This window comes from Myotis daubentonii, chromosome 4 (genome assembly GCF_963259705.1).
Source record: "Myotis daubentonii chromosome 4, mMyoDau2.1, whole genome shotgun sequence".
Taxonomy (NCBI): domain Eukaryota; kingdom Metazoa; phylum Chordata; class Mammalia; order Chiroptera; family Vespertilionidae; genus Myotis; species Myotis daubentonii.
In genome coordinates, this window is record NC_081843.1 from 113,428,210 (window position 1) to 113,455,145 (window position 26,936).

Consider the following 26,936-nt stretch of genomic DNA (forward strand, 5'->3'; position numbering starts at 1 on the left):
GAGAGAGAGAAACATCAATGCTGAGAGAGGATCATGGATCAGCTGCCCCCTGCACGCCCCACACTGGGGATGGAGCCCATAACCTGGGCCTGTGCCCTGACCAAGGATTTAACCGTGACCTCCTGGTTCATAGGTTGATGCTCAACCACTGAGCCACGCCGCCAGGCAACCAGAAGCCCCTTTAGAATCGCTGGTCACTGCAGGGTCTGCTATACAAGCCCAGCATTCCAGTGGAAATGGCTAGAATCCCTTTTGGCCATTTTCAAGTTCTTGACAGTGTTTCCTTATAGTCGTCGTCCTGTGATCCTAAGTAATTTCATCAGGAAAAGCTGCCATGAGAGTATTCAATGGCCATAGAAGCCTCCTTGAGTTTGCAGATCTTGAACCATGAGCTATCGAGGTGACAGAATTAGCTTCTCTCTAGAAATTTCCATAAGAAATCTTGCACTGGACTTCCAAAAGCCTCTTATTTGCTTCTTTGAGGCTAGAAAAAAACCAAGAAACTGTCTCCTGCAGATTGCACTCCTGGGAACCATGCGATGGGGTGAATTTCTGGCTGGTGGAGCTGCCAGCATTTTCAAAGGGTCCTTCCACAAAGTGGCCTTGCTCACCCTTGGGAATTGGGAACCTGTCAGCCGGTACCAGGCCTGTTTTCTCGAGAGAGATTTGTAGGCGCCAGTAACACATGTCAAGTCAGTCCTTGTCCCTCAGTAGTTGCTCGTCATTTCTGATGAAACGAAAATCATTTTCAAATATGCCATTTGTTATCGCTTCTCGGCCTTTTGGCTAAGATCAAGTGTAGTATCTGTTCTTATCAAATATGCCATTTGGGGCATAACTTAGGTTACACAATTGATGTGCCCAGTAATATCCTGGCCAAAAAAAAATAAAAAAAAATAGGGGGCAGGGGGGTTGTTTCTTATTGAACCGGTGAAAATAACGATCCGGCGTGAAGAGTGAGGACACATCAGAAGTTTCTGAATTCTGGGGGGACCAGTGAGATTTAGGTGTTCTTTTGAAACAGTTCATCTTAGTTTATAAAAGCAGTGTCTGCAAAATTGAAAATGTAGCTGAAAAAAAGGGAAAAGAGATGCGTCTTCCCTGTATGTCCATTAGAAAACAATATTAAAACAGCAACATCTGTGCACATTGCTGCACCAAAAAGTGTCGCATCAGTGAATTCAGTCTTAGTAATTCTTGTTTCATTGGCGCTAACGCCAGCAGAGCGTGCCTTGAGGGAGCTGTCTGCACGCACAGGGGAAATGGGCACGTTGGTGTCCAGGGTAGACACGGATTCAGGCCTGGCATTGGGATTGTGACTGTTTTTATTCAACCGCCACCTTTCCCCTGGTGGAGCCGTCTGCATGGCTGCCTTCCTGCAGGTGCGGGGCTGTCTCTTAGCTACATGTTCACTGGCTTGAGAATGAATTGCATTTGCTAATTGAATAGGAATCGATGAACTTTGTGATCAAAATATGTCAGATGTAAGCACAGTACCTTTGTTTTCAAATAATTACACCTTTCACACGCATCTGTTGAGGATGAATCATTTTTTCAAAGCCTTGCTGAAGAGTGAAAGGCAAACGATTTTTAGCGAGCGCTCAGAAGACTTGTGGAGGCTAAGTGTCACCCCTCTCCGGCTTAGCCGCTCGCCTCCCAGGAGGCTGTGGCCCAGAAAGAAACAGGGAGAGTGGGGGACAGTACAGCTTCCCAAGCCCACGTCCATGTCCATACAGCAGAGACAGCACAACGACTCAAGCGCCTTTGAAGGGCTACAACACCATTGAACCACAAGGAAGAAAAAGTGTTGCACCTTAAACAAATGAACTTCTCTTTGGCAAACAGAAAAATAATCAGACTGGGGACATTGCGACTTTTGCTGTGCAGTATCTAGTTTATTATCGTTGTTTTTAGGTCACACGCTTCGTAAAATTCACGAATATTACTGACACACCTAAATAAATCACTAGTATAGTCTCTACTTTAAGATAACTAGGCAAAACTTATGAGATCAAATCAAGGCTAGATAGCTGTTAGTTTTTAAATTTAAATGGCCCATAGATGTTTACGTCCAAGTGCCTCACGCACCTTAATAGGTCTGTGTACAAACAAGGGAGATTTCGGTTGTAAGAAGCGAGGACACTTCATGCTGCCTCCACGAGTAGGAGGAAAGGTATTTGTTCCCCCGAGGAAAGCTTCGCAGATGAGATTTGGGTTTGGTTTGGTCTGCCTCTGTCTGAAATTTTCTAAGCTCTGCCTTTCTCTGTTTACCTGGGGGGGGGGGAGGTGGAGGCGATGAGGGGGTTAGAAGGAGGACGTGTCCCTTCCCCAAACCATTAAGTTGAAGTCCCAAGCTTTCCTCTGAACAGACCACCCTCCACCAGCCACGGCGGCCCACAGGCAGGTGGAAACAGACTGCTGTTCTGAGGGGCTTGGTGGGTTGCCCATCCCCCTAGCCCCTGCCTGGGAGAGGGGTCTCCTGCAGACCCAGGGCTTCCCCCCACTGTCCCCCCCGCGCCCCCCCCCCCCCCGCAGCAGGGAGGGAAGCGCCGAGGGACAGGCCGGAGGCCTGTGGATGTCCCTGGCAGAATTGTTTTGCTTCTTCCCACACTTGAGTTTTGGGGGGAGGGGAGGGAGTTGAGAAATTTTCATTGATCATCTCCCATCATTACACAGCTCTTTCTCCCACACATCACCTTCCCTTTAATCCTGTTGACAATGCCAGGAAGTAGCAGCCGTCTCATTAAACCAATAAGCAGAAGGAGTTAGCCAATTCCACTTTCTCAGGTTCACACGCTTGTAAAGGCCTCGTATTCCAATGTCCATGGTCTTCATTCTTCAGGTTGTGTCCCACATCACCTTTGCTAAGGAACTTTGTGAGGCAGATTATTACGAGTTGGAAGATAACTGGATTTACACTATTTATTTATATTTTTTAAAACATATTTTTTACTGATTTCAGAGAGGGAGGGAGAGAGATACAAACATCAATGATGATAGAGAATTATTGATTGGTTGCTTCCTGCATGCCTTCCACTGGGGATCAAGCCTGCAACCCGGGCATGTGCCCTTGACTGGAATCGAACCCAGGACCCTTAAGTCCACAGGCCAACATTCTATCCACTGAGTCAAAGGGTGGATTTATACATTTTAAATAAACATTCATTCCACAAATAATTCCAGTCTTCCTACTATGTGCTAGTTATATGGTAGCTGCTGGGATACTGTGGTGAAGACGGCAGAGGTGCCTTCTAATCTTATAATAGACTAGAGGCCCAGTGCACGGAAATTCATGCACTCAGGGAGCGGGGAGTCCCTCTGCCTGGCCTGTGCCCTCTCACAGTCTGGGACCCCTCAGGAGATGTCCACCTGCCGGCTTAGGCCTGCTCCCGGGGGGATTGGGCCTAAGCTGGCAGTCAGACATCCCTCTGGCAGCTCTTGGGGGTGGGAGAGGCTCCCACCACCGCCTCTACGCTTGCAGCTGTCAGCCCAGCTTCTGGCTGAGTAGCGCTCCCCCTGCGGAAGTGCACTGACCACCAGGGGGCAGCTCCTGCGTTGAGCGTCATAGTGACTGGTCGTTCCACTCTTAGGATCAATTTGCATATTACCCTTTTATTATATAGGATTAGTAGGGAAGCAAATATTAATAATAAGAGATTCGTGCAATAGGCCTTCCTTCCCCTGGCTGCTGGCACGGGTTTTCCTCCGGCACCTGGGACCCAGGCCTTTGCTCCGGCCACAGCGGAGAAGCCAAGCCTCTTCAGTCTTCAGTCATCTTCAGTCTTCACTTGGGCAGAGACTTCAATCTTTGCTCCCATATGCAAATTCACCGCCATCTTTGTTGGGTTAATTTGCATACTCATCCCGATTGGCTGGTGGGCGTAGCGGAGTGACACCAATTTGCATGTTTCTCTTTTATTAGTGTAGATTAGTAGGGAAGCAAATATTAATGTGTGTAATTACGAACAGTGTCACTGCTTTCTAGTCAGTGACTAGAAAGGCGATCAGAAAGCTGTTTCCTGGGCGGTGATATGTGCTTTGAGTTAACAGGACAGAAAGGAGTGGGAGCGAGGGAGAGAGAATTCTAGGCCAGGCACATGGCGTGCTCAGGAGCGGGAGGGGGCCTTTTTGTTTTGTTGGCTCAGAGAGCGCAGGACAGTGCGGAAGACACCAGACAAGCAGACCGGTTGGATCCTAGGGTCTTTGGCGGCATTTAGAATTACGCTTGATGTACACCTAAAATTTACATAATGTTACTAACCAATGTTGCCACAATAAATTTAACTTAAATCCACACACACTCACTTGTGCTTGACATTTCACAAGAGATTATTTTGGGAGGAACTGCTTTTATGTACCTTAAATATTTGAGAAAGTTGCTGAGGCAATAGCTCAGTACCTATTGCAGTTATCTGTGAATATTTATAGTGTTTTCTTAAAAGGTGTTTTCTTGCCCCAACAGAACCTCACTGCGGTTATGCATCATTCCATCACATTTAGCTTTTCAGTCGTGGTGTGCCGCGTGAATCTTCTGCAGCAGCTGTAAACACTTTTCCATTTATAACTTGAGCTTCAATGTAAAACAGGAGGCAAGGGCATCTGCATTTAGTGAATATTTGTCAAAACAATGCTGGGTTAGTTATAGTTGCAAACTGTGCAGAGAAGTCCCAACATTAAGCTCCTGAGGAAGAAATATAGGAATAATATTTGTAAGTGATGAATGTAGTGTGGGTGCTTGGCCCGCTCGCAGCTCCTTGGGATTGCATGTGACCTCCTTTTCTCTGGTTATGACTAAAGGAGGAGAAAGAAGCGGAACTTTACTCATTTAAATATACTGTTGGCGCTTGCTTCCGACCAAGGCAGGATAATTGGAAGACTGTGCTCAGACCATATGGTGTATTAATACCATAAATAGAGCATGCATCTAGGTTTCTGATCACGGTTGGCATAGGCCTTCCAAGTTCGTCTCTGTTGAGAAGTGAGTTTGCTGAAAAAGCCGAGCATGTGACCTGCAGTGTAAGATTTAAGCACTGGAGTTGCTGACTGGCCACTTCCCGAAAAATCAAACAAACGGATGCCGTTCCTTTCGATCTGTCACTTCACGTGCTGAAAGTGTAACTTTAAGGGTGAGCCAAACGCTTTGAAAATAGGAACTTCATGCATCATTGAGAAGCGTAGTGTGTAACGGGCTGGCGCCTTCACCCTGTACCTTCGTAAAGGGGAGTGGAAGGATCTTGTTGGCGGGACGATGCGCGTCCCTGTGGAGGGTCCTGTCTTCTCAATGAGTAAGGAAGGGGGTGCGTGTGCACAGTGGACGTAGAGACCGTGGATAAAACATGCGTGTTCCTTGCATGGAATAGGTGACGTTGCCTCAAGTTTCTGATCAAACATGTTCCACACCACTGCCCTCTCCTGTCTGGAGAACTGACCTTCCTTTCTACTTTCAAAGTAGGAGAAGGTTATGAAGACCTTCATATGTAGAGCTCTCCTGCCAAGTCAGCTGGCAAACTGCCCATCAGTTTGAAATGCTAACATTTCTACTCTTTTGTATTGAAAATGGTGCTTCTATTTTTTAAAAAAATATATTTTTTATTGCTTTCAGAGAGGAAGGGAGAGGGAGAGAGAAACATCAATGATGAGAGGGAATCAGGGATCGGCTGCCTCCTGCACACCCCACACTGGGGATTGCGCCCACAACCGGGCATGTGCCCTGCCAGGGAATCAAACCATGACCTCCTGGCTCATAGGTTGACACTCAGCCACTGAGCCACGCCAGCCGGGCTATTTATTTTACTTTATTTTATTTTTTGGAGCGTCTCCATGTTCTCCCCCTGTATCCTGTGATTGAATTTCATCCCATTCTATGAGGGTTGGTGATAATGCAAGTATCGCCCTCACCGTGCAGAATAGGAAACAGAAATCCAGAGAACACCCATGGATGGGGCGTTCAGAGCCCGTCCTTTCTGTCCTCCCCAGAAGGCCGCGAGGAGAAGGCGGGGGGTGCTCCTACAGGTGAGCTCTTGGGAACCAGCATTTGCTGATTTTTATCACCTTTTAAAACACTTGTCCGGGTAGTAGGTGTTCTGTCAAGGACCGTCATGGTATGCCGTGGGTAATTTTGGAAAAAGTTACGATTTGTTCAGAAATGATTCCCTGAGTGGCAAGTGACTGACTGTGTTGGACCCCTGGGCATTTGAGGATGGTGTTTGGTCTGCACCTTCAGTCAGGAGGACAGTGAATGTCCAGGTGAGTGGGTCGGGGGGAGGCGGGGGAAACAGCCATGTCTGCTGGGTTGTCGGAGAAGGTTCAGAGGGCATGACCCCTGAGCTGGCGTCCTGAGGGCAGAGGGCATGTAGGAAAGCCAGTCTGTGCAGGAGCAATAAGAATGATAGGAAAGTTATTCATGAAGCAGCTGGTGTTTATTGATACCTGGATGTGTTTTTTCTTCTACGCGCTTTACGCGTATTGACGTGCCTATTCCTCACGACAGCCCCGAGGGGTCGGAGCTGCAGGTGAGGGACCCCAGGCAGAGCGTGGCTGTTCCCTAGCCGTCACACAGGTGCCGATGCAGAGCCCGATCTCAGACCCAAACCGTCGGCTCCTCTTCCTCGTGTGGAAAGAATGGGCTGTGGCGGGAATGGCAGCACTCGAGACGGCGGGACGCCGGGTCTGCGGTGACTGTCGGGGCCGCGGCTGGTCGGGCAGTTGGGGGTCAGATCACGAAGGACCTTGGGGGACACGCCAAGGACTTGGAATTTCATTCTGCGACTCAGCAGCTGTGTTTTTGCGAAACCAGGCCCAGGGCTTGCTTTCGTCAGAATCACTTGAGGTGCTTCTCAGGAATGCTCGTCCCCAGGTCCCTTCACGGCTGCGAGAGCCGTGTCCCTGCCCGGAGGGGGCCGAGGGCTTGCGCCCTGGGGTGAGTGAGTGGTCCCGGGTCAGCAGGCCTATCGTGCCTGCCCGCCGCCGCTGCTGCCACCGACCCCGAACCTCTTGGCGTTTAATCTGCTGAGTTGAACCTGAATGTTAAGAAGGCAATGAGCTCCGTTTTGTGTGTGGGTTCAGTTTGCTTGCAGATCGTCCTGTGGACAGTGTGAAGAAACAGAAGCAGCTGCCTGCGTGGATTGGAGATGCGGGATTTTTGAGGCTCTTGGTCGGTAGAGACTCCTGGATGGAGTTGCGTTACTTGTGTGGAGCGGGCCGCGCGGCTGAACAGCATTGAGATGTGGAGACATGACAGGTGTCATGTCAAAGTCAAGAGGAGGAGGAGGAGCACCCCCAGAAGCGGGAGGGGCTCCGGGGAGGGGGAGGTCAGGGATTAAGGAGGAGGGTTGCACGAAGTCTTCATATTTTTTTTTATTGCTTACAGTATTACAAAGAGTATTACATATGTCTCCTTTTTTTCCCCCCGCCCTTGACAATCCCCCGGCCTCCCCTACCCCCCTGTTGTCTGTGTCCATTGGTTATGCTTATATGCATGCATACAAGTCCTTTGGTTGATCTCTTACCCCCCTCCCTCCTGCCCCCCAAGAAGTCTTCATTTTTGTTAAATGCATCTGAGAACCCGTGTAAGAAAGGACTAGAAAAGACCGGCCAGGGTGACTGAAGAAGCAGAATCTAGTGGAGGGCGGGGGGGGGGGGGGAGGAAAGGGGGGAGCCAGACTGGCAGGTGCACGTTCCGGCAGGGGCAGTGGCGACGGATAGAATATTCCGTCAAAACCCGACTTTAAGAGGAAGGGAAGGTCAGGTGATCATGAGAAAAGGCTGCAAGGTGAAGGGAGACTGTATTAGCGGCTTTTTATCCTTTTACACAATACACACTTCTTACAAAGATTGAAATAGTACAGACACGCAGAGTAAAGATACCCTTTATCCAGTAATCAAGGGATAACCAGGGTTAAAATTGGCCATTATTTCTTCAGTCATGTTTCTGCCAGTATAGAGTGGTAGATGTGTGTGTACACACTTTCATTGAAAACATGTTACAGCTGTCCACATTTTTGTATGTACCTCAGTGTATCAGAAACACCTATTCCTCCATTCCATAGTGTCTCACACCATCCCTTTCTCCCGCTTACCTTGTGTTACACTGTGAGTGTCTAACGGTTTCTGTAATTGTATTATTGGCACTCTTGCTGCTTGGACAGTTTTTCATTTTAAATTGTGCTGCCATTAATATCAGTCTGAGTCCGTCTTTTTGGATTTCCATGCTTACAGATTTCTGATGAGTTTCAAGTTTGGAACCGTTAGTTAGATTAAATTAATAGAGCGAGGTCCCCCATGCAGTGTGGGTTTCTGGGACCCATAAGCCATGTAGATGGGTTAGTCTTACACGAAGGGACAGACATCTCCTTCTCTCTGGTGCCCGGAGAGAAGTGTGAGCCTGTAGGTTGGGGGGGTAGGAGGAGGGGTGGGGGCGGGTGGGAGCCAGACTTGGGGGATGCCTGGGGGAGGAACCGTGTGATCATCTACTTTACCCGAATGCAGACAGCAGAAGGGCATGGTATGTGGTGTTGGAAAGGTGTGAGGGTTTGAGAAAACAATTGAGAAGCAAAAGCAAAGAAATCCATGACAGGTGGGTGCTGGGGCCAGTGAGCCGAGCTGTGAGTAGCTGGTGGTGAGACCTCGTGTCCCCCGTGGGCCCTGGAAATCCCTCCCTCTGCGTGAGAGACAAGGTGCTTGGTGGCTAATAGCAGTGAAGGAGGAGGGCACTGTAGTTCGCTGACCTGGCTGCTGAGAAGACATGTGGAAGGTACAAGTGATCGTGAGGGGTGATGCGTGTCTGGGAAGCGCATGGCAGTGAAACAGCAAATGTGAGGTCCAGCCGCCCACACCCCCTCCCGCAGGAGACGCAGGCCTGGTTTGGAGGTGGGCGCCCGGCATCTCTTTCCTGCCGTGGGACCAGGAGGGGCAGGGGACGCTGCGTGCTGAGGGGTTCTGCTCCAGGAAGCCCATGTGGTCTGGGCGCGGCCTGGGTCCCCATCCTCCGGTCTGAGCTGTGGTCTTGCAAGTGGACGCAGAGCTGAGACGTGTCCTCACAGCATCGTGCCCGGGGGAGGCCTGCGCGCCTTCAGCCGCCACCAACAGGCATTCTGCGTGCGTCTGCCCCACCGAGCAGGTCCTCCGGCTCATCTGCCACGTCTGCCCTGCGCACCGCTCCCCGAGAGCCCGGCTGGAGTGAGCCGCTTCCCTGCGGTGCGGGCTGCGGGGGTCCTTCCTGGGGCTTCCGCCTCTGCGCTGCGCTGGGAAATGCATGTGCCCCCCCCCCTCGGATGGCACAGCCGGAATGAGGTCATCAGGGCGGCTTCGGCCGGTGAGACATGTGACCTGGACATTGTGATCCTGAGACCATTGGGCTCCCCGGGCGCCCTTGTTCACGCGGAACTTCTCTCCTGCACGTTCTCACGTGGGTCCTGGGAGCTGCCGAGGACTCGGCACCTGCGCCCGTGTGCCCGGCATCTGCACCGTGTGTCCGGCACCTGCGCCCGTGTGCCCGGCGTCTGCACCGTGTGTCCGGCACCTGCGCCCGTGTGCCCGGCGTCTGCACCGTGTGTCCGGCACCTGCGCCCGTGTGCCCGGCGTCTGCACCGTGTGTCCGGCACCTGCGCCCGTGTGCCCGGCGTCTGCACCGTGTGTCCGGCACCTGCGCCCGTGTGCCCGGCGTCTGCACCGTGTGTCCGGCACCTGCGCCCGTGTGCCCGGCGTCTGCACCGTGTGTCCGGCACCTGCGCCCGTGTGCCCGGCGTCTGCACCGTGTGTCCGGCACCTGCGCCCGTGTGCCCGGCGTCTGCACCGTGTGTCCGGCACCTGCGCCCTTGTGCCCGGCGTCTGCACCGTGTGTCTGGCACCTGCGCCCGTGTGCCCGGCGTCTGCACCGTGTGTCTGGCACCTGCGCCCGTGTGCCCGGCGTCTGCACCGTGTGTCCGGCACCTGCGCCCGTGTGCCCGGCGTCTGCACCGTGTGTCCGGCACCTGCGCCCGTGTGCCCGGCGTCTGCACCGTGTGTCTGGCACCTGCGCCCTTGTGCCCGGCGTCTGCACCGTGTGTCTGGCACCTGCGCCCGTGTGCCCGGCGTCTGCACCGTGTGTCTGGCACCTGCGCCCGTGTGCCCGGCGTCTGCACCGTGTGTCTGGCACCTGCGCCCGTGTGCCCGGCGTCTGCACCGTGTGTCTGGCACCTGCGCCCGTGTGCCCGGTGTCTGCACCGTGTGTCTGGCACCTGCGCCCGTGTGTGTAGCGTCGTCCTGCGGCCCGACACCTGTTAGGCCGTTCAGTCCTCCCAGCAGGCCTGGGAGGCGGGTCTGGGTCCTGCCGTTTTACTGAAGGAGGCTGAGAGAGATCACGTCCCCAGGCCCCCGGGCTAGTGAGGCCGGAGCTGGCCCCCGGCCCCTGCGGCCGTGGCTCCCACCGTGGCTCCCACCGCAGCGGCTCCCCCAGTGGAGGGGGGGCCTGCGAACCAGTGAGGCTGCCACCGGATGGAGACAGGGCCTGGGGAAAAAGGAAGCGGCCGCTGGTGGTTGGGAGGCTGGGCTGCCGGGACTGACTCACTGGTGCCGAGTGTGGCCTGGCAGGGGCCCAGCTGCTGTCACCCGGGATGCGTGAGGGCTGCCTCGTCATGACTTCGTTCTGCGCAGCCCAGTCCCCTGCGTGAGGACGGAATCATGGGAAGACGACTCCCCGGGGCCGGCCTGTCAGGCTGCAGTGACGTGGTTGTGTTCTCCTGTGACTCTTGGCGTTGGATTCGGGCCAGGACGCCCTGCGCTGGGCCCTGGGCGGAGGGGGGGTGGTTAGGCTGGTGGGGTGGGGGGATTTGGGGGAGAAGGGAGGTGGGGAGGGGGGTTATAGGGGAGAGGGGAGGGGGTGGGCAATGTCTGCCTTTTGGTGTTGCCTCCTCCTCCCCCTCATAAACCTCCCCACGGACAGGGCTCATGTTTTACTGCACCAGCCTCCTCCTCCGATCCTTCTCCAGTGTATTCTAAATAGTGCCAGGCTCAGTCATTTCTCCAGAAAACCCAAATCTTAAAATACTGTCATGCTTCGTACTCCGGGTTCCATTTATAGAATCTCCTTGGAATTGCAAAGTGACAGAGACGGAGCATCGGCTGGAAGGATGTGGGGTGCAGGGACTGAGGTGAGCGGACGAGGGAAATGTGGGGTCGGATAGTCTGCATCTTGATTGGCGGTGGGGGTGCTAAAAGGACGTGGAGCTGTCACCTGCTCCTGCCTTTGCTGTTGTCCGGAGGGTATGTGGGTGTGATCAGTGCGGGGGCTGGGTGGAAGGAGTGTGCAACCTCCCTGTGCTACCTGCAACTTCGTGTGAACCTATTTTAAAATAAAAAGAAAATTCTTTTTAAAAGGTACTGTCTTTCCTTTGTCTACCATAGTCATCCTGTTTCATCGTCTTTGTTTCCTCCGAAGCAATCATTCAAAGTCATTTTCCTGATTTTTTTCTACTTAAGTCCTGTTTGGCCTTAACTCGTGTCTGACTCATAGCAAGTTACCAAGAAGTGCTTCTTGATGAATCGAGCGATTTAATGTGGGGATTTCTGGTCTGTTTTGCATGTTATCGTATAGACTTGTATCTATGTAAATGAATGGGTGTGTGGGTTTGGTTTTTATTTTGTAGAGGCCCAGTACACAAAATTTGTGCACTTGGCGGCAGCGGGGATGGGGGTGTCCCTCAGCCTGGATTGTGAGAGGGCACCGGCCAGGCCAAGGGACCCCACGGGTGCACAATTGGGGCCGGGGAGGGCCAGCCGGGTAGGGACTGCGGGAGGGCTCCAGGGCGTGTCCAGCCCGTCTTGCTCAGTCCTTATCGGCCAGACCCCAGCAGCAAGCTAACCTACCAGTTGGAGCATCTGCCCCCTGGTGGTCAGTGCACATCATAGCACCTGGTCGACCAGTCGACTTGGTGATCAGTACACATCATAGCAAGTGGTTGAGTGGCCTTAGCATATCATTAGCATATTACACTTTGATTGGTTGAACGGACACCCAGATGACCAGACACTCAGCATATTAGGCTTTTATTATATAGGAAAGCATTTCTTCCATAGCAGTAACTTGACCTTGTTTCTCTTTTCTTGTTTTAACAGTGTATCCTATTCAGTACATGTATCTGAAGACTACCCAGGTATGATTTTCTTCTTTTAATTCTTAGCACAAATGCTTATGTCATGATTCCTTTGTGTATTTCTTTCTCCTGGAGACGTAAACTGTATATCACTGTACTTAGGGGCGAAGCGTTGGCAGGGGCGACATACAGACAGAAGAAGCCTGCCGATGCCTGTGAGGTGCACATCCCATCCTGGGATGCAGTTTGGAGTCCAGATAGTTTCCCCATGAGAAGGAGGGTGCTGGGCCCTGTGATAGCGTCAGCCTCAATGTTTACCTCCTTGCAATTAAACGTTCTAAGACCTGGTTTAGTTGTTGGTTTTGGAACATCATTTGACTTTTCATAATGTAAAAATAATGGACAAAAATGTAACAGCTAAAATAATAGTAGCAGCTAAAAATAACAAGCCTTTCTTCATCTCTCTGAGCAGATACATAAACAGTTCTCCCAGCGCTGCTACGCGATTGTTCCCATCATTTCCCCCTTTTGCAGATGAACGATGACCTGGTAGTGAAGGAAGAATGGGTTTGAACCCAATAATCCAGAGCCCGCGATGCCCTGCAGTAGGCATCTTCCATAGGCATAGCTGCCCTCACTGTCCTGAAACACGTGACCGGGCCCCCACATGCTCGTCCCCGGAGACAGGTTGTAAGAGCCCTGCAGACCCACTTTTCTATAAAGCAAACGAGCATCTTTCTTGTAGGGCAGCCGATTCTCCAGGCTCCCTGTAAGCTCAGCAGAGCCTGAGGTGCAGGCGCTGACATTCACGCCACGATAACTGGGAGATGTCAACAAGATGCTTCTCACGAATGGTACCCAGACTGTTATCTTGAACAGGAGCAGAAGCAAGCTCTGTTGACTTGGTGTAGATCACATGACTGGATTCGTTTACCCCAGTGAGAAGGGTATAATGCAAGAATCTAATGCAAAGAATAGCCCATTTTAACTGCCTGTGTTTCACGTATACAGCGTGGAGCGAAAGTAGGTGTACAGTTGTTTGTGTGGAAAATAATGCATTACTTAATAAATAAGAATACAAGCCTAAGCTCCATGTTTTGCATACTCAGAACTGTCCCTGCTTTTGCCCCACCCTGTGCATATCTCACTTCAGTATTCTTACTGAGTTCAATCAAATGCTTAACAAAGTCACTGTGGTGACCTGTCAGGGTCATAAATTGGAAACAAAATTCCAATTCCTTTTCAAACCTAGCCATTTTATTCAGACTCTGTGTGATTGGGATCACATTTTTCAGTATAAAATGACCAGACGGATATAAGTGACTTTGATTATGTGTACTTTGAGTGTTTTAAAAAAATGATTCGTTTGTAATGTGTATGAGGATGTTGTGAAACTCATTTCCTTGGTATTTAAGCTCTGTGTTTTCTGTGGCGGTTTGCAGTATGCATTTTGACTTTTAATCTTGTAAGATCAAAGTCACCTTTTAAAATGTTGTAAATCATAAACTCCTTTCTGAGAACAGGAGGTACTTTATTTATTACCTTTTGTTTGGCATGATCTCCATGTTTTGAGCATAGTATTTTATCGGTTGTACAATTTTTACAAGGGGGGGGGTTACTTATTATTAAAGATACGCCCGTTTTTTAATAGTCGTATAAAAAGTATTCTGGGAAGATTTTAGTGGAAGAACCAAGAGAAGATATATTTATAAAGAAAAAATATTTTTTTTTGTAGATGATTTTGCAATCAGCCCTTATTTACACTGACATAGGATGTTTTTGATGCTCCGTGTTCGCTAAGCATGTTAGGAAAATAAAAGCCCCACTGTTGGTTGTAAATATTGTAATTATTGTGCTTCTCATCTGAGGAGCCATGAGCAACGCGGGACCTTATTTCAAGGGATAGAAATGATGCCACAAATCAGGTCGCAAGTTGGAGACAGGGAAGTCTTCTGTCGCGTAGGAAATGTGAAAGAGGCCTTCAATAAATCAAGGGACCCAAATGTTTAGCTCCCTCTTGTGGCCAAGAGGTATTGCTCTTTTTCTCGCCAAATGGAACCCCACTATAGAGTATTGGAAACACAATATTGGAAAAACAATATAGAAAAATTGAAATTAAAAAATAAAGCATTGGTTTTCATGTGTGCTTTTTAAAAATTGAATTTGTTTTTCTTGGGGCAGTTTGTGGTGAATTTCATTTCATTTATAAAAAGAAAAACTGTATAAATAAAGCCCACGAATGGGAGGGATCAGGGTGTTCTGGGCGGAAATTTGAATTGGGTCACGCAGCCAGTACATCGAATGTCAAGTATTTTCATACACGTAATTGAATTGGCTCGAAATGTCAGTCTTTGTAGGGACAGAACTATGAGGACGTTTTATACTTGAAGAAATGTGCTGGGTGAAGTTCAGTAGTGTTTCCCAAGGACGTGCTGTTTGGTGGTAAAACCAAGTCTATAATTAAAGCTCTGATTCCCGTCAGACTGGAGAATTAGTCGCAATACTTCCACGGAGCTTTCTCCAAAATGCATATCAGTATGGTCATATTTTCCCAATCATTAAATTTTAATCTACATTGATTTTCATTATGAGTACAGCTGATGTGCTTGATTTCTCAGATAGATAACATTATTTAAAGTTTATATGTTTGCTTTTCCTTTCCACTACCCATACTTGTATTTTTTTCTCCTTCTGCTCTGGCTAGAACATCCAGAATTATTATTATTTTTTTTATGTGAATGTTGGCAGCTTTACCCCTCTTCTCAAAATTAGGGCGCGTGCTTGCAATTGCTTTCTTTCAGAAAAGGAAGTGTTCCTTTCCTCATTTACCAAGCTTTTTTTTTTTTTTTAGTATTAAATTTTTATCAACTTCTGGTTTGGCATTTATTGAGAGATCCTATATGCTTTCTGCTCTGAATAACAAGATGACTAGTTATATTAGCAGATATCTTAATATGGATCTATAAGAATTATGTGCATTTTGTCACGTAGTTTGTTATTAAAGACTTTGAATTGATAAAGGAAATAAACTTTTTTTGGCATTTGCTAGGACTTTCAAGCAAATCTTTCTGAGCCTGGTACCCTTTGAAGGATGGTTCTAGGGCAGTTGTTTTATTTGTCTGCCATGACCGATCATTGATCGGTTCTGTTTTTCTCTTTCTTGGTCATTTTTTAACACGTGTTCTCGAAAGCCTACTGTATTGGTGAAATGTCCAGATTGTTGAGCAAGAAGATTGCTAGCATGCAGCCTATCCACCTAAAGCCTTCCTCTTCTCTCCATTTATTTCTCCTTTCTCTTGTTTTATGTTTGTTCTCGTCTTTTCCCCCCTTTGACCAATTCTTCTGCTAATTTCCCTCCGGCTTTCCCCACCCTTTCCTGGGTTATCTGGTTCAATGATTAGCTCGTCATCCAAGTGTAAAAATAGGGAATTTTCTTTGCCCCGTGGAAATGTGTCCGCAGAATCCTTCACACTCAGGGTTAGGCGACCCTGTGTGTTCTTTAGGAACAGATTTGTCATTTTATAATATTAACATATTAAGTAACCTGGCCATGTTTGAAACGCCTTTCATAGTTTGCTTTGGAGAAAATGAACCTTGAGGAGGGTCTTGACTGAGTCTTAGGTGTACATGATCGCATGTAAATGAGTGGAATACTAAACGCTCTGCTGGTTCTTCAAAATACAGGGAAGGAAGAGAGCAGCCTTCTGGCTCACTGTCCTCCCCTGTGGAGCCTGCATTGTCGCCTGTGTTTTAAAGGTCATGTCAGTCCTGGGTGGTGGGTTTGCTGTAGCGGAACAGCAGACGCTTCTCATCACCCCGCCCCCCCTCCAGGCTGATGGATTCTTTTGTCCCTTTACATGTTCTACAGGGTATTGCAATCGCTGACGGACAATATTTGCTACTAAAAGATAAAGCATTGATTTTGGGGTTCAGTCAGTTTCACCACTACTAACTGTAGTATTACTATTTTAATTCCTTACAGAATTTGAGCAAGTTAATTTCTCGGAGCCTTGGTTTCCTCATCTTTAAAAGAGGGACAATACATTGTCCAGCATCATCTGTTTGCATCAAAATACACTGGCCTCGCACATACACATGCAGAATTTGTTACAGCAGTTACACCTGTTTAAGAAACTTGGGTTTTGATCAAGCTAAAAAACATGAATAAATAGGAGGGATAATCATTGTTTGGCTTGGGGGTTGACCTGAATGTTACATCTTATATTCAGGGGAAATATCCATATTATAACAACAGTGCAATTTCATTTAGAATTATTTCTCTTAAATCACATAGGGACGAATAATGGAATGACTTGGCCTAATGGTGCTGCAGTTGGAATAAAATAAAAGCAACCGTCTAAGTGATCCTTTTCCATAGCTTCCTCTCATCTGCGTGCATCCCGGTCATGCTCGCGTGGTCTGGGGGGAAGGGAAGAGAAAATGGTCCTACTCCCAACAGCCTTACACAAGGATCTATAGGACCTGAGCACGTACACATCACAGAACCTCACGGACCTGAGCACGTACACATCACAGAACCTCACGGACCTGAGCACCTACACATCACAGAACCTCACGGACCTCAGCACGTACACATCACAGAACCTCACGGTCCTCAGCACGTACACATCACAGAACCTCACGGACCTCAGCACCTACACATCACAGAACCTCACGGACCTCAGCGCGTACACATCACAGAACCTCACGGTCCTCAGCACGTACACATCACAGAACCTCACGGAACTCAGCACGTACACATCACAGAACCTCACGGTCCTCAGCACGTACACATCACAGAACCTCACGGACCTCAGCACGTACACATCACAGAACCTCACGGTCCTCAGCACGTACACATCACAGAACCTCACGGAACTCAGCACGTACACATCACAGAACCTCACGGACCTGAGCACGTACACATCACAGAACCTCACGGACCTCAGCACGTACACATCACAGAACCTCACGGACCTCAGCACGTACACATCACAGAACCTCACGGACCTGAGCACGTACACATCACAGAACCTCATGGACCTCATCACGTACACATCACAGAACCTCATGGACCTGAGCACGTACACATCACAGAACCTCATGGACCTGAGCACGTACACATCACAGAACCTCACGGACCTCAGCACGTACACATCACAGAACCTCACGGTCCTCAATAACAGTTTTAAGATAAAATAGCTGGCAGCTCTTGAGTCACGTGGGAGAATTCCCGGGAAGGGGTTTGAGTTGGGAAACGTTCTCCTCGGCCACTGACCCATTCTGTTGCCTTGAGCGGTCCCTCACCCTTTTACGTCCCACGTTTCCACGTCTGAACAAGATGAAGACAGTGTGACAGATGTCACACAGGGTGAGGAGGATTAGCGGTCACATCTAAACAGCCACGAGAGGACACAGGGGCTCCGTGCCTCGGAGCCTGTCCTCTGTGCCACCTGGCCGCCGTGGCCCAGGCCACGGGATGAACAGGCAGACGGGAGCAAGGCCTGGGCTTGAGGGGCTTTGTCCGTTTCTGACTTGGGCGTACCTTTGTGAGCTGGCCTATTGTATTGCAGAGGCGATTTAATATCTATTGTCGTGGAACCTGAACACGTGGTTGGTTTGCGTAAATGAAGCCAAAAACAGAAATCAAAAGTGTTTTAGTGCCTACATACTACCCCACATACAAACTGGTGACACTCTCTTAGAAAACAATATGTTTAATGCGTCATCCTGTCCTTCAGCATAATGCAATGTGTGTTCATTAAACTGCATTCTATTTGCTTTTTTAAAAAATGTCTTTATTGATTTTAGCAAGAAAAGAAGGGAGAGGGAGAGGAAGGGATAAGGGAGGGAAGGAGAGACAGAATGGGGGGGGGCGGAAACATGGATGTGAGAGAATCATCAATTGGTTGTTTCCCACACACCCATTCTGGGTACCGAACCCACAACCTGGGCATGTGCCCTGACTGGGAATCAACCAGCGACCTTTCAGTGCCCGGGACTGGCTCAACCAACCGAGCCACACTGGCCAGGGCCAAACTGTATTTTCTTGGGTCAAATCTGACCGCCTTCCAGTGACAACACGTTGCATAAGCCGTTCCATCCTATGTCCCCGTTTTATGAAACAAAGTTGTGATTTACTTGCCTTTTGATGCTTTAGGCCAGTGGTCGGCAAACTGCAGCTCGCAAGCCACATGCGGCTCTTCGGCCCCTTGAGTGTGGCTCTTCCACAAAATACCGACTTCTGTGCGTGGACCACGAAGTTTCAATCGCACTGTACATGTGCACCCGCACGTGGTATTTTGTGGAAGAGCCACACTCCAGGGGCCAAAGAGCTGCATGTGGCTCACAAGCCACAGGTTGCCGACCACTGCTTTAGGCAAACCTTCTCTCTGCAACTTTGAGATATTGCCAGTGGCTGTGCCTGCCTCTCGGATGGCTCTGTGTCTCCCCTGGTCGGTGCTCAGTGGTTCCTTCCGTTGCCTTAATGCGTCCTTTCTAGTCTCCTTTTCTCCACAAGTTTGCTGCAAGGAGTCCGCTGTGCACAGGGAAGAACTAGTTAAGTCTATTCAGAGGCAGTTAGCTTTGAGTCAGTAGGACTCTTCACGAGGGTTAAAGAAATTTAAACACTGGCTTGAATGGAGGGCTCTTTGCATCCTTTCCTGAAAGCCCAAGATTCTGGGCAGAAGAGACTCCAGATAAGCGGTCTCAACTAATGAGGAGAAAAAACAAATTTGTGTCGAATCTGTTCCTTAGTCTGTGGTTCCACTTGTGAAACAGGAAACTCACATGATGCTGCGTGAAAATGAAATAAGGCAGAATGTGTCATGAAAACGAATCGAAGTAACGAGGCAAACCGTTTTGGTTTCACATCTAATCCACCCGCACGCAGGTTGCCTCTCTCCTTTCTAAATAACCGTCTCAGCCTCATGTCTACTGAGTCTTGTGGGGCTGGGCTGTGAGTACGTGGGACTATCCTATCTTTCCTCGCTGCTCAGGGTCTAAAAACAGTCCAGATGTTTCTTTGGAAAGAAAGCGATGACTTAGATATCTGTCAACTAAAAATCACGTTCTCGCTGCACTGACACAATATTATGAAAACTTGGCTGGAGATCTTTGATTGTGTTTCTAGACAGTCATATTGTCATTCCCCTCGCAAAAATTAATACAGGCTTCTATTTATTGTGTGTAAGGGGTATTCTGCACCTCTGTTTTTATATTTATTACTCACGTATTTTATACGTCCTTCAGCGTAGTATGGGGCCATTATTACTGAATTGATAACGTGTTTGTTAAATAGCTGTCTGGCTTATGTCCTGTGATCGTCAGTGAGCAAAGTAGGATAAACAGCTCTGTGTTCGGTTGTATTAGCATGTACTTGAAAATCAGGATTTATCAGGGAAAAGTCCTAAATTTATAAAAAATATTTTCCCAGAGGAAACAAAAAAAATGCACAAGAAACAGAGACCCTTGGAGTAATGAAGTGTCCTGTGCACTTAACTTGTGTTGTACTATTTAGATGAAGTTAATTTGTGGAAGAAGAATTGGGAGACTTCGTACCAATTCAAGAACATACCTTATTTTCGTAAAGCATATGATTGTCTAACCACCATGCTGTACACCTGAAGCCAGTACAAAGTAATATGAAAATAAACCGTCGTTGAAAAATAAAAATTAAGGAAAAGAAACAATACACATGTTAGAGTGACACGAGGGATCTGATTTACAACAGAAGCTTTGTCTCAGACTCGGTAGTGACGTAACGTGGAGTCTTTTGGGGGCACCTGGGGTCCTGGTGAGCTTCCTCCCTCCGCTCTGCTTCCTGTGTAGAGAGTGGCACCGGGAAGGCCCCTGCTCAGTGAGTTGGGGCAACCTGTTGCATCCTAATGATTCGTGGCCACAGATGGGCCATTTTAGATGTGTATGTGGGCAGTGTCTGTCCCAAAGTCTGTATTTCCTTAGGAGGTGCCATTCACAATGCGTTTACACATTCATTGGCAATTTACTTAATTATTTTCTGACTTATTAGAACAATAGTGTGTGCCTCATAAGTGTTAGAGGTGATATGGATATAACTTTATACTTTTATAAAGGATGTACTTTTTCAAGTTACTATGCCTTTCATTGTCTATACTTCTTTGCAGATAACACCTACGTGTCAAGTTCAGAAAATGATGAAGATGTGTTAGTTACTACAGAGCCAATTCCAGTAATTTTTCACCGAATAGCAACAGGTAATTGGAATACACTATTTTTTATCTTAGGTTAATGTTTGTTTGGTTATTAGGTAGCTTTGTGTTTTGGTTTCCTTGAGCCCATGTAACAGATAGTAAATCTTTAGCATTTAGAAATCTGGTTCTCCATCCAAATTTTCTATCTCAAGCGCTTTAGTTTGTTTTTTTGACAGTTGTTTAAGTGCATACATTTATAGTACTTTAAAAAAGTCTTGTTTAATGGTGTCATGTTGATATTTGTTCTTTTGAAAATGTTTTCATGCATAATGACACTGCTAGACAAACTGAATATTTATTTAACAAGCATACTTGAGGCATTATAGATCACATTGTAGATCATATATATATATATATATATATATATAGAGAGAGAGAGAGAGAGAGAGAGAGAGAGAGAGAACTGAAAGCATCTGTATAGTGGCATTTTACTTTGACCATATTTTTATGAGCAATGAAAAATCAGAATAGCTTGTTATTATGTAACTCCCCAACATAATGTAATTTCAGAATCTTCTTGCAAAGGAATCACCTAAGAGGTATTTTTATGCTGAAATTTATGAATGTGTGTTAATAGTATACTAAAAACTAAAATGATTTTTTTAATTTATAACTTTCAGAATTAAGGAAAACAAATGACATTAACTGTTGCTTATCCATAAAATCCAAATTACAGAAGGAAAATGGGGAGGTATGTAAATTATATTTTGTATTTATTTTAAAACATAAAATTTATTTGAAATTTGCTGTGTCTTTGTAGTCAGCATCATCATTGTTATTTAGGTTAAGGTTGCAAATAGTGAATGACGCTCAAACCCCAGGTCTTCGGGACTTACTGTGTGGGAAGGGGAATGGCCTAAATGAACTTAGTTTACGGGGGACAGAGGGGAATGGGACTTAGGAACCTCAGGGATTTAATTCCATGCAAATAGAAACCGCTCCTTCTCCTGTATGAGTCTCAAAAAACTCTCTTTCTGGGCATATGGCACTATTTCCGCTCCCACCAGCGACGAACTTGACGAAGACTCTCCCCTCCTTCAACGACTACACATGGTTTCACGGGTGAAAGTGACTCTTCAGCTGAAGTAGCAGAGAGTGTGGGTACGGCTCCTGTTATTCTCAGCCAGCGCGAACAGCAGCGAACAACAAACTCACCCTTAGAAAATGTTACCTGAGGCTGTGAATACTGGGGCATGAAACAGACAATCTGAGTGCAATGGAGCCATCGGTTCTTGGCTTTTAAAACTATGCACTCAGCACAACACTTTTGAAGTTGTAGGGTTCATCCTGTTCGTCCCTATCCACCCTGCGCACCACTGCGTTAGCCATACGGTGGCCAACACCACAAGCTGGAGCGTTTCATCAAACCCAGGTGCTCGTTCCCAGGTTTTTGTTTTCCTAAAGAGTTTGAAATTTGGCCTGGAGATTCAGGGATGATTATAAGACATTGGGTTAATAGACTCTTATGTCTGAAGGAAGCCACCTTCCTTCTTATTATTTTAACGGAGCTGGGAATAGGGATAGTAACTATTGGTAACCATGAGTTCATTCAGATGAATTTCCATTGTTTGTACTTTAGACACATTACAGATGTGGGTTAGTTAATTAGAAGCTCAACCTTTAAGTGCAAGCAAATTTAATTAAATATCCTTTTGCATCTGAAATTGAAAGCAGTTTCTGTATTCTGAAAGGTCTTTTTTATAATGTGATTCATATTTATTTTCATAATTTGATTTTTTAATTATTGGATTCAAAGCGTCTTTTCTTTCACACCATTGTGTAGAGTTGGCAGTGGGAGTGAGGACCGCCTGCGATAATAATGCTGAGAACCTTTTTAATAAAAATATTGAATCAGTGCAAATGAAAGCAATACAAAATAATAACGAATGCAAGCTGTAACTGAAAAATAAAACTTAAAAAAATTGAATCAGCATGAGCTTGTCAGCTGTTTTATCAGAACAAATTCAGAGTTGTAATTGCTTATATATAGTTTCTTATATTGACGCAACACATGAAGTTGTACACATCAGCATAAGCAAAGTAGAGCTTTAGAAGAACATGCGCATAGAGCTTCGTGAACTCCCCACACCGTCTCCTCCGGTCTGTCATGTTCTTGGCTCATACGCACTAAGATTGTTCTCTTGTAAAATCCGGGGTTCGTGCAGAGACCCACCTGCTATGGCCACTTGCTGCTTTCTTTTCAGGAGGCAAACTCGTTGGACCACTGAAATAAATTGTCTTCTTGCTCTATTCTTTTAAGGAGTCGAGACAGAATAGTGCAGTGGAAGAAGACTCGGAAGGGGATAACGACTCTGAGGAGTTCTATTATGGAGGACAGGTAGGCGCCCGGGGTTCCTGGCACCCGCTCTCCACGTAGCGATTCCGCCCGTGTCCTGTGGACGTCTGTGCCTGCGCTCCGCGAGGCCCGCGTGGCCTTCAGGGTCTGTGGCTGACGAGGGCACCCGTGCGGCTCGTCGCGTTCTCCTGTCCGACACATTTCAGAAGCTCAGGCGTCTCTTGCCATTCTTCGACGGTCATCGTTCATTGACTTTGACACTGTCTTACTTCTCGATTGTGACTTTACACACAGCACTTCCTTATGCTTTTGACTTACGGTTCTTAAGCACACGGTGCTCAGTCTGTATTTGAGACGATGACAGCTCTAACAAAGCATGGGCTGGCAGTTTGAAGTAGAAGAGGATTAGCCTTTTAAAACTAAGGGTTGAGCACCCCAGCATTTCATCCCTTGTCTTCCTTTTTCTCTAACACGGATGTCCAGTGCTTGTTGAAAACTTAGGAAGAAAGCTCATAACGTACGGAGATGGAAATGGCACGGCCACGTAGGCGCATAGAGAAAAGCCTCGTTCTGTTGTTCCAGGAGAATGTCAGAATTTTCACGGGGCGGTCAGGGTTAGGACACGGCTGTAGAAGGTGGCTCGTTCCGTTTCTGCCAACTTCTCCATCACTCAGCTTCGGAACTTGGATAGAGTAGTGAGATGGTAACGTGTTAAAGAGGCGCTTTAAAGCCAGTGTTGTTACTACAGGAAGGAATGCAGGTCGGCTTGTCATGCAGGAGGAACAATCAGCAGTTTGTCCACGAGGCCCCTGCCAGGCAGTGGAGACGGGACGCAGGTGAGGCAGGGTCTGCTCGCAGGCTTGCCTTCCCAGCAGAGCTGCTCTGTGACCCTGTCGCACTGACGCTGGGCACAACCGTTCCTCCCGGTCCACATCTGCCACACGGCTCCGTGCCGGGGAGGGGCACGCCTCCTTCAGTCTAGAAGTCCTGTCTAGGCGCTTTTCAGATCACCTGCCAGACACTCTCTTCAGCCCCTTGAACATTTGCACTTTCTTCAGATCAGAGTGGGCTCATTTGACCTTTGAGCACAGTAAATTACCCTAGACCCGTGGTCGGCAAACTGCGGCTCGCGAGCCACATGCGGCTCTTTGCCCCCTCGAGTGTGGCTCTTCCTAAGCCTTAGGAGCACCCTAATTAAGTTAATAACAATGTACCTACCTATATAGTTTAAGTTTAAAAAATTTGGCTCTCAGAAGAAATTTCAGTCGTTGTACTGTTGATATTTGGCTCTGTTGGCTGATGAGTTTGCCTACCACTGCCCTAGACGTATGTGAGCCTAAGAACCTCGGAGGATATGCGGCCGAATTACCTGTATGTGTAAGCGAAGGTGACAGAGGAAGGGCCCCCCCCAGAGCTGCCCAAGGGGTGGACAGCTCGGGGGGTGTTCTGTTGATGCGCGTCCTCACCTGGCCCCTCTGACCCCCTCCTCGCAGGTGAACTACGACGGGGAGCTGCACAAGCACCCGCAGCTCGAGGCCGACCTGTCGGCGGTCCGGGAGATCTACGGGCCGCACGCGGTTTCTCTCAGGTAAACCGACGCCGCGGGGAGTGAAAGCGACACCGTTCGGTCAGGCGGGGGCCTCTGTGGGAGTTATCTCAGCGGACGTTTTCTTGGGCTCAATGATATTGGAAAATATTGGGGAGATTCTAGCGTGCTCCTGCGTGTACAGGATGGCATCTTCGCCGATACGGGGTGTGCGTTTTTTGTACGTAGTTTAAGCTTACATCGACTGCATTCAAACTCGTTAGTTAGGAGAGCTGGTTTTGATAAAACCTCAGTCTTAAGTCGTGTCCGTCAATTCCGATGATAGATTGGGCCAGCTGGGCCCACGCCGTTACCAGAACACTTCCGTGCGAACAATACAAGGAAATAACGCATGCCCACTGGTAACCAGATCGCACCGGACTCTGCTACCTGGCCCCTCAAAACCAGGAGGGGCAAACCCTCCTAAACATGCACAGTGTTTATCTGAAGGGCATGCATTTTATTCTGCGGTCACTAATATATTCTCTGGTGATATATTTGTAGACCACGTTTATTCGTTCTCATCGTTCAGAAGAGCCCACCCTCCTTCTTGGCCTCTCTTTTCTCTCCCTGATGTGAGAAGGCCCCCCTGTACACCCTGGGGGTGCCTCCCACGAGCCAGCTCGACGGCTGCAGGTTCCGGGTCTTTGCCCAAAGGCTCGTCTCCCAGGCCCGTGGGCTCCAGGCCTCCCCGGCCTTTCCCCCCTGAACCCGAATCGGTCCAGCCACACCTCTTCCACTTGACTCCGGCCATTTGCACAGCCGTTTTCCCTCTCAGCCCCGCTATAGTGTTCACTCGGGCCCCTGCCAGCGCGCAGCTCTGCCTGGAGCCCCCTGGGCGCTCCCATCGCACTGGGCTCGGCCCTCACTCCCTGTCCTTCTCACGCCTGCAAGGTTTGGCTTTACCTCCTCCCCTCGAGACTGAATTCTGTGGGTGCTGGAGCGATGCCTGCTTTTGGTGTTTGCTGTGTTTTGGTTGGATTTCAGTCCTGCTTGCATCCTGGCATTTGGTGTAGCGTGGGCCTGTCTGGAACTCGGGCTGTGGGTGCTGGGCGGTTCTCAGTGGCCGCCTCCGTGCCCTGGTTCCATTCTCTTCCCTGGACACAGCCAGGTTTTGAGATCGAACGAGCGCTTTCCGTGGGGAAGTGCAGCAGCTGCAGCTGCTCCCGGATTCCAAATGCTTCCCTGAACTGCAGAGGCGGAAGCCCAGTCCCCCTGCAGCCTCGGAGCTGGGGCGTACACCCAGACCCTCCCTCCTGCCTCCTGAGGCCCCGGAAGCCGAAATGGAGCGAGAGTGACTGCATGGGAAAAGCAGATCTTTACAGTGGTCCAAGTTTTAGCAGATGAGCTGCGATCATTTCCCTGCTGCTCCCTCCCGTGGCTCGGGGAGGGCTGTTCTGTGAGTTTCAGAGCGAGTAAGCCAAGGAGGCAGTAGGAACTGAAATCAGCAAGTCGTCCAAAACAATGGCTAATTTCTTAACGCCAGTTGAACTTTGCTTGAAAGCTTAAAACTCTAATTGCAGTAACGTAACCCCCTCCCCCACTGAAAGGAAAAAGCCGGGGGGATAGGATTAACCAAACGAGACGGCAGGGACTTCAGCGTCTTCCTTTGAAGCATGCGGTCTTGTTGGAGGATGACCTTGGCCTGTGTTGACTGCTTTCGTAGGTCAGAACCTCTGAAAACACCTGATTTCCACGCTGCCTAGACCTCAGTTATACTGTCACACACAGATGGCATTGCTTGTGTCTTCTTTCTGCAGGCATTTATGAAACACCTAGGATAGTCTCTATCAGTATTTCCCATCATTGATGAGATTATGGATACTGTATCAGCTGTTGAAATTAGATAAGTATTTGGAACTTTATTTAAATGAAGTCATAAATGGTTGTGCTTAATTCCTCCCCCCCCTCCCCCCTGCTTATGTCACTTATCCATTTTGATCCCATTCACATCTCCATGAATGCAGGCCATGCTCTCGCCTGCTCCAGATTTCCTCTAGATTCTCTCCAGCTCCAGAGGGTGTTTCCAGAATAAACAGCCTCCCGGAGGCCTGATGACGTGCAGGTGACTCCGCAGGACGAGTGCGATTTGCTCAAATGAGAAGGGATGCACCGTCTGGTCCCAGACACTGAGGGCTGGACACGTGGGAAGGGGAGGGTCAGGCCTCAGGTCTGGGCCCATCTTCCTTGCGAGGTTCCGAGTCTGTTGAACACAGGCTGTTCTAATGAGCTGTTCTTTCACTTAATTGAGGTTTATAAGAACTTAATGGAGTTTGAAGAGCAAAAGTACCTCAATATGCATAATAGGCTATTTGGTGTCTTTTTTTTTAATGCGACATCTAATGAGGGGCAGCTAAGCACTTCTGAGTTCCCTGTAAGCGCCAGCCGCCTCCATGGAGGCGGACCCGTCGGGAAAGGGTGAAGGGGGGACAGGAAAAGCGCCCGAGGATGCATCTGTGAGAGTCGGCTCTCTCCGCCCCGCCCAGCCGTGTCCCTAGCAGCGCTGGTTGTGCGGAGTCACCCTCGTGAGCGGGTGACAGCTCTGACTCGGCTCCTGTGGGACAAAGGTCCGTGTGAACGTGATTAACCCGGGACCAGCCCGCACAGGCCTCCCTGGGAGCCCTGCTACAGAATGAGGACGTTTCGTGTTTTTCAGTGAATTTACCGCATAGGCGTGTACTTACAAAAAAACTCGCTTTGTGCTGTCTGAGAGCAAGGTGATCAACACCCTTAGGTAGGAAGGACTTACAAGC

The 26,936-nt window shown here is 48.6% G+C and overlaps 1 protein-coding gene and 1 pseudogene across 4 annotated transcripts in view; both read left to right on the forward strand.

The window, feature by feature from the left end:
• PARP8 (poly(ADP-ribose) polymerase family member 8) overlaps positions 1-26,936 on the forward strand; it is a 141,557-nt gene that overhangs the window by 56,768 nt on the left and 57,853 nt on the right. For 3 of the 4 annotated variants that reach the window (XM_059695002.1, XM_059695001.1, XM_059695000.1), the window contains exons 3-7: positions 12,094-12,131; positions 20,216-20,305; positions 20,923-20,993; positions 22,563-22,640; positions 24,092-24,186. The exons of the other annotated variant lie outside the window; for it this stretch is intronic. In XM_059695002.1, the coding sequence (XP_059550985.1) occupies positions 12,094-12,131; positions 20,216-20,305; positions 20,923-20,993; positions 22,563-22,640; positions 24,092-24,186 (372 nt within the window). The remainder of the gene's footprint in view (positions 1-12,093; positions 12,132-20,215; positions 20,306-20,922; positions 20,994-22,562; positions 22,641-24,091; positions 24,187-26,936) is intronic. 4 annotated transcript variants of the gene reach the window in all.
• Positions 767-873, forward strand: LOC132234031 (U2 spliceosomal RNA; annotated as a pseudogene).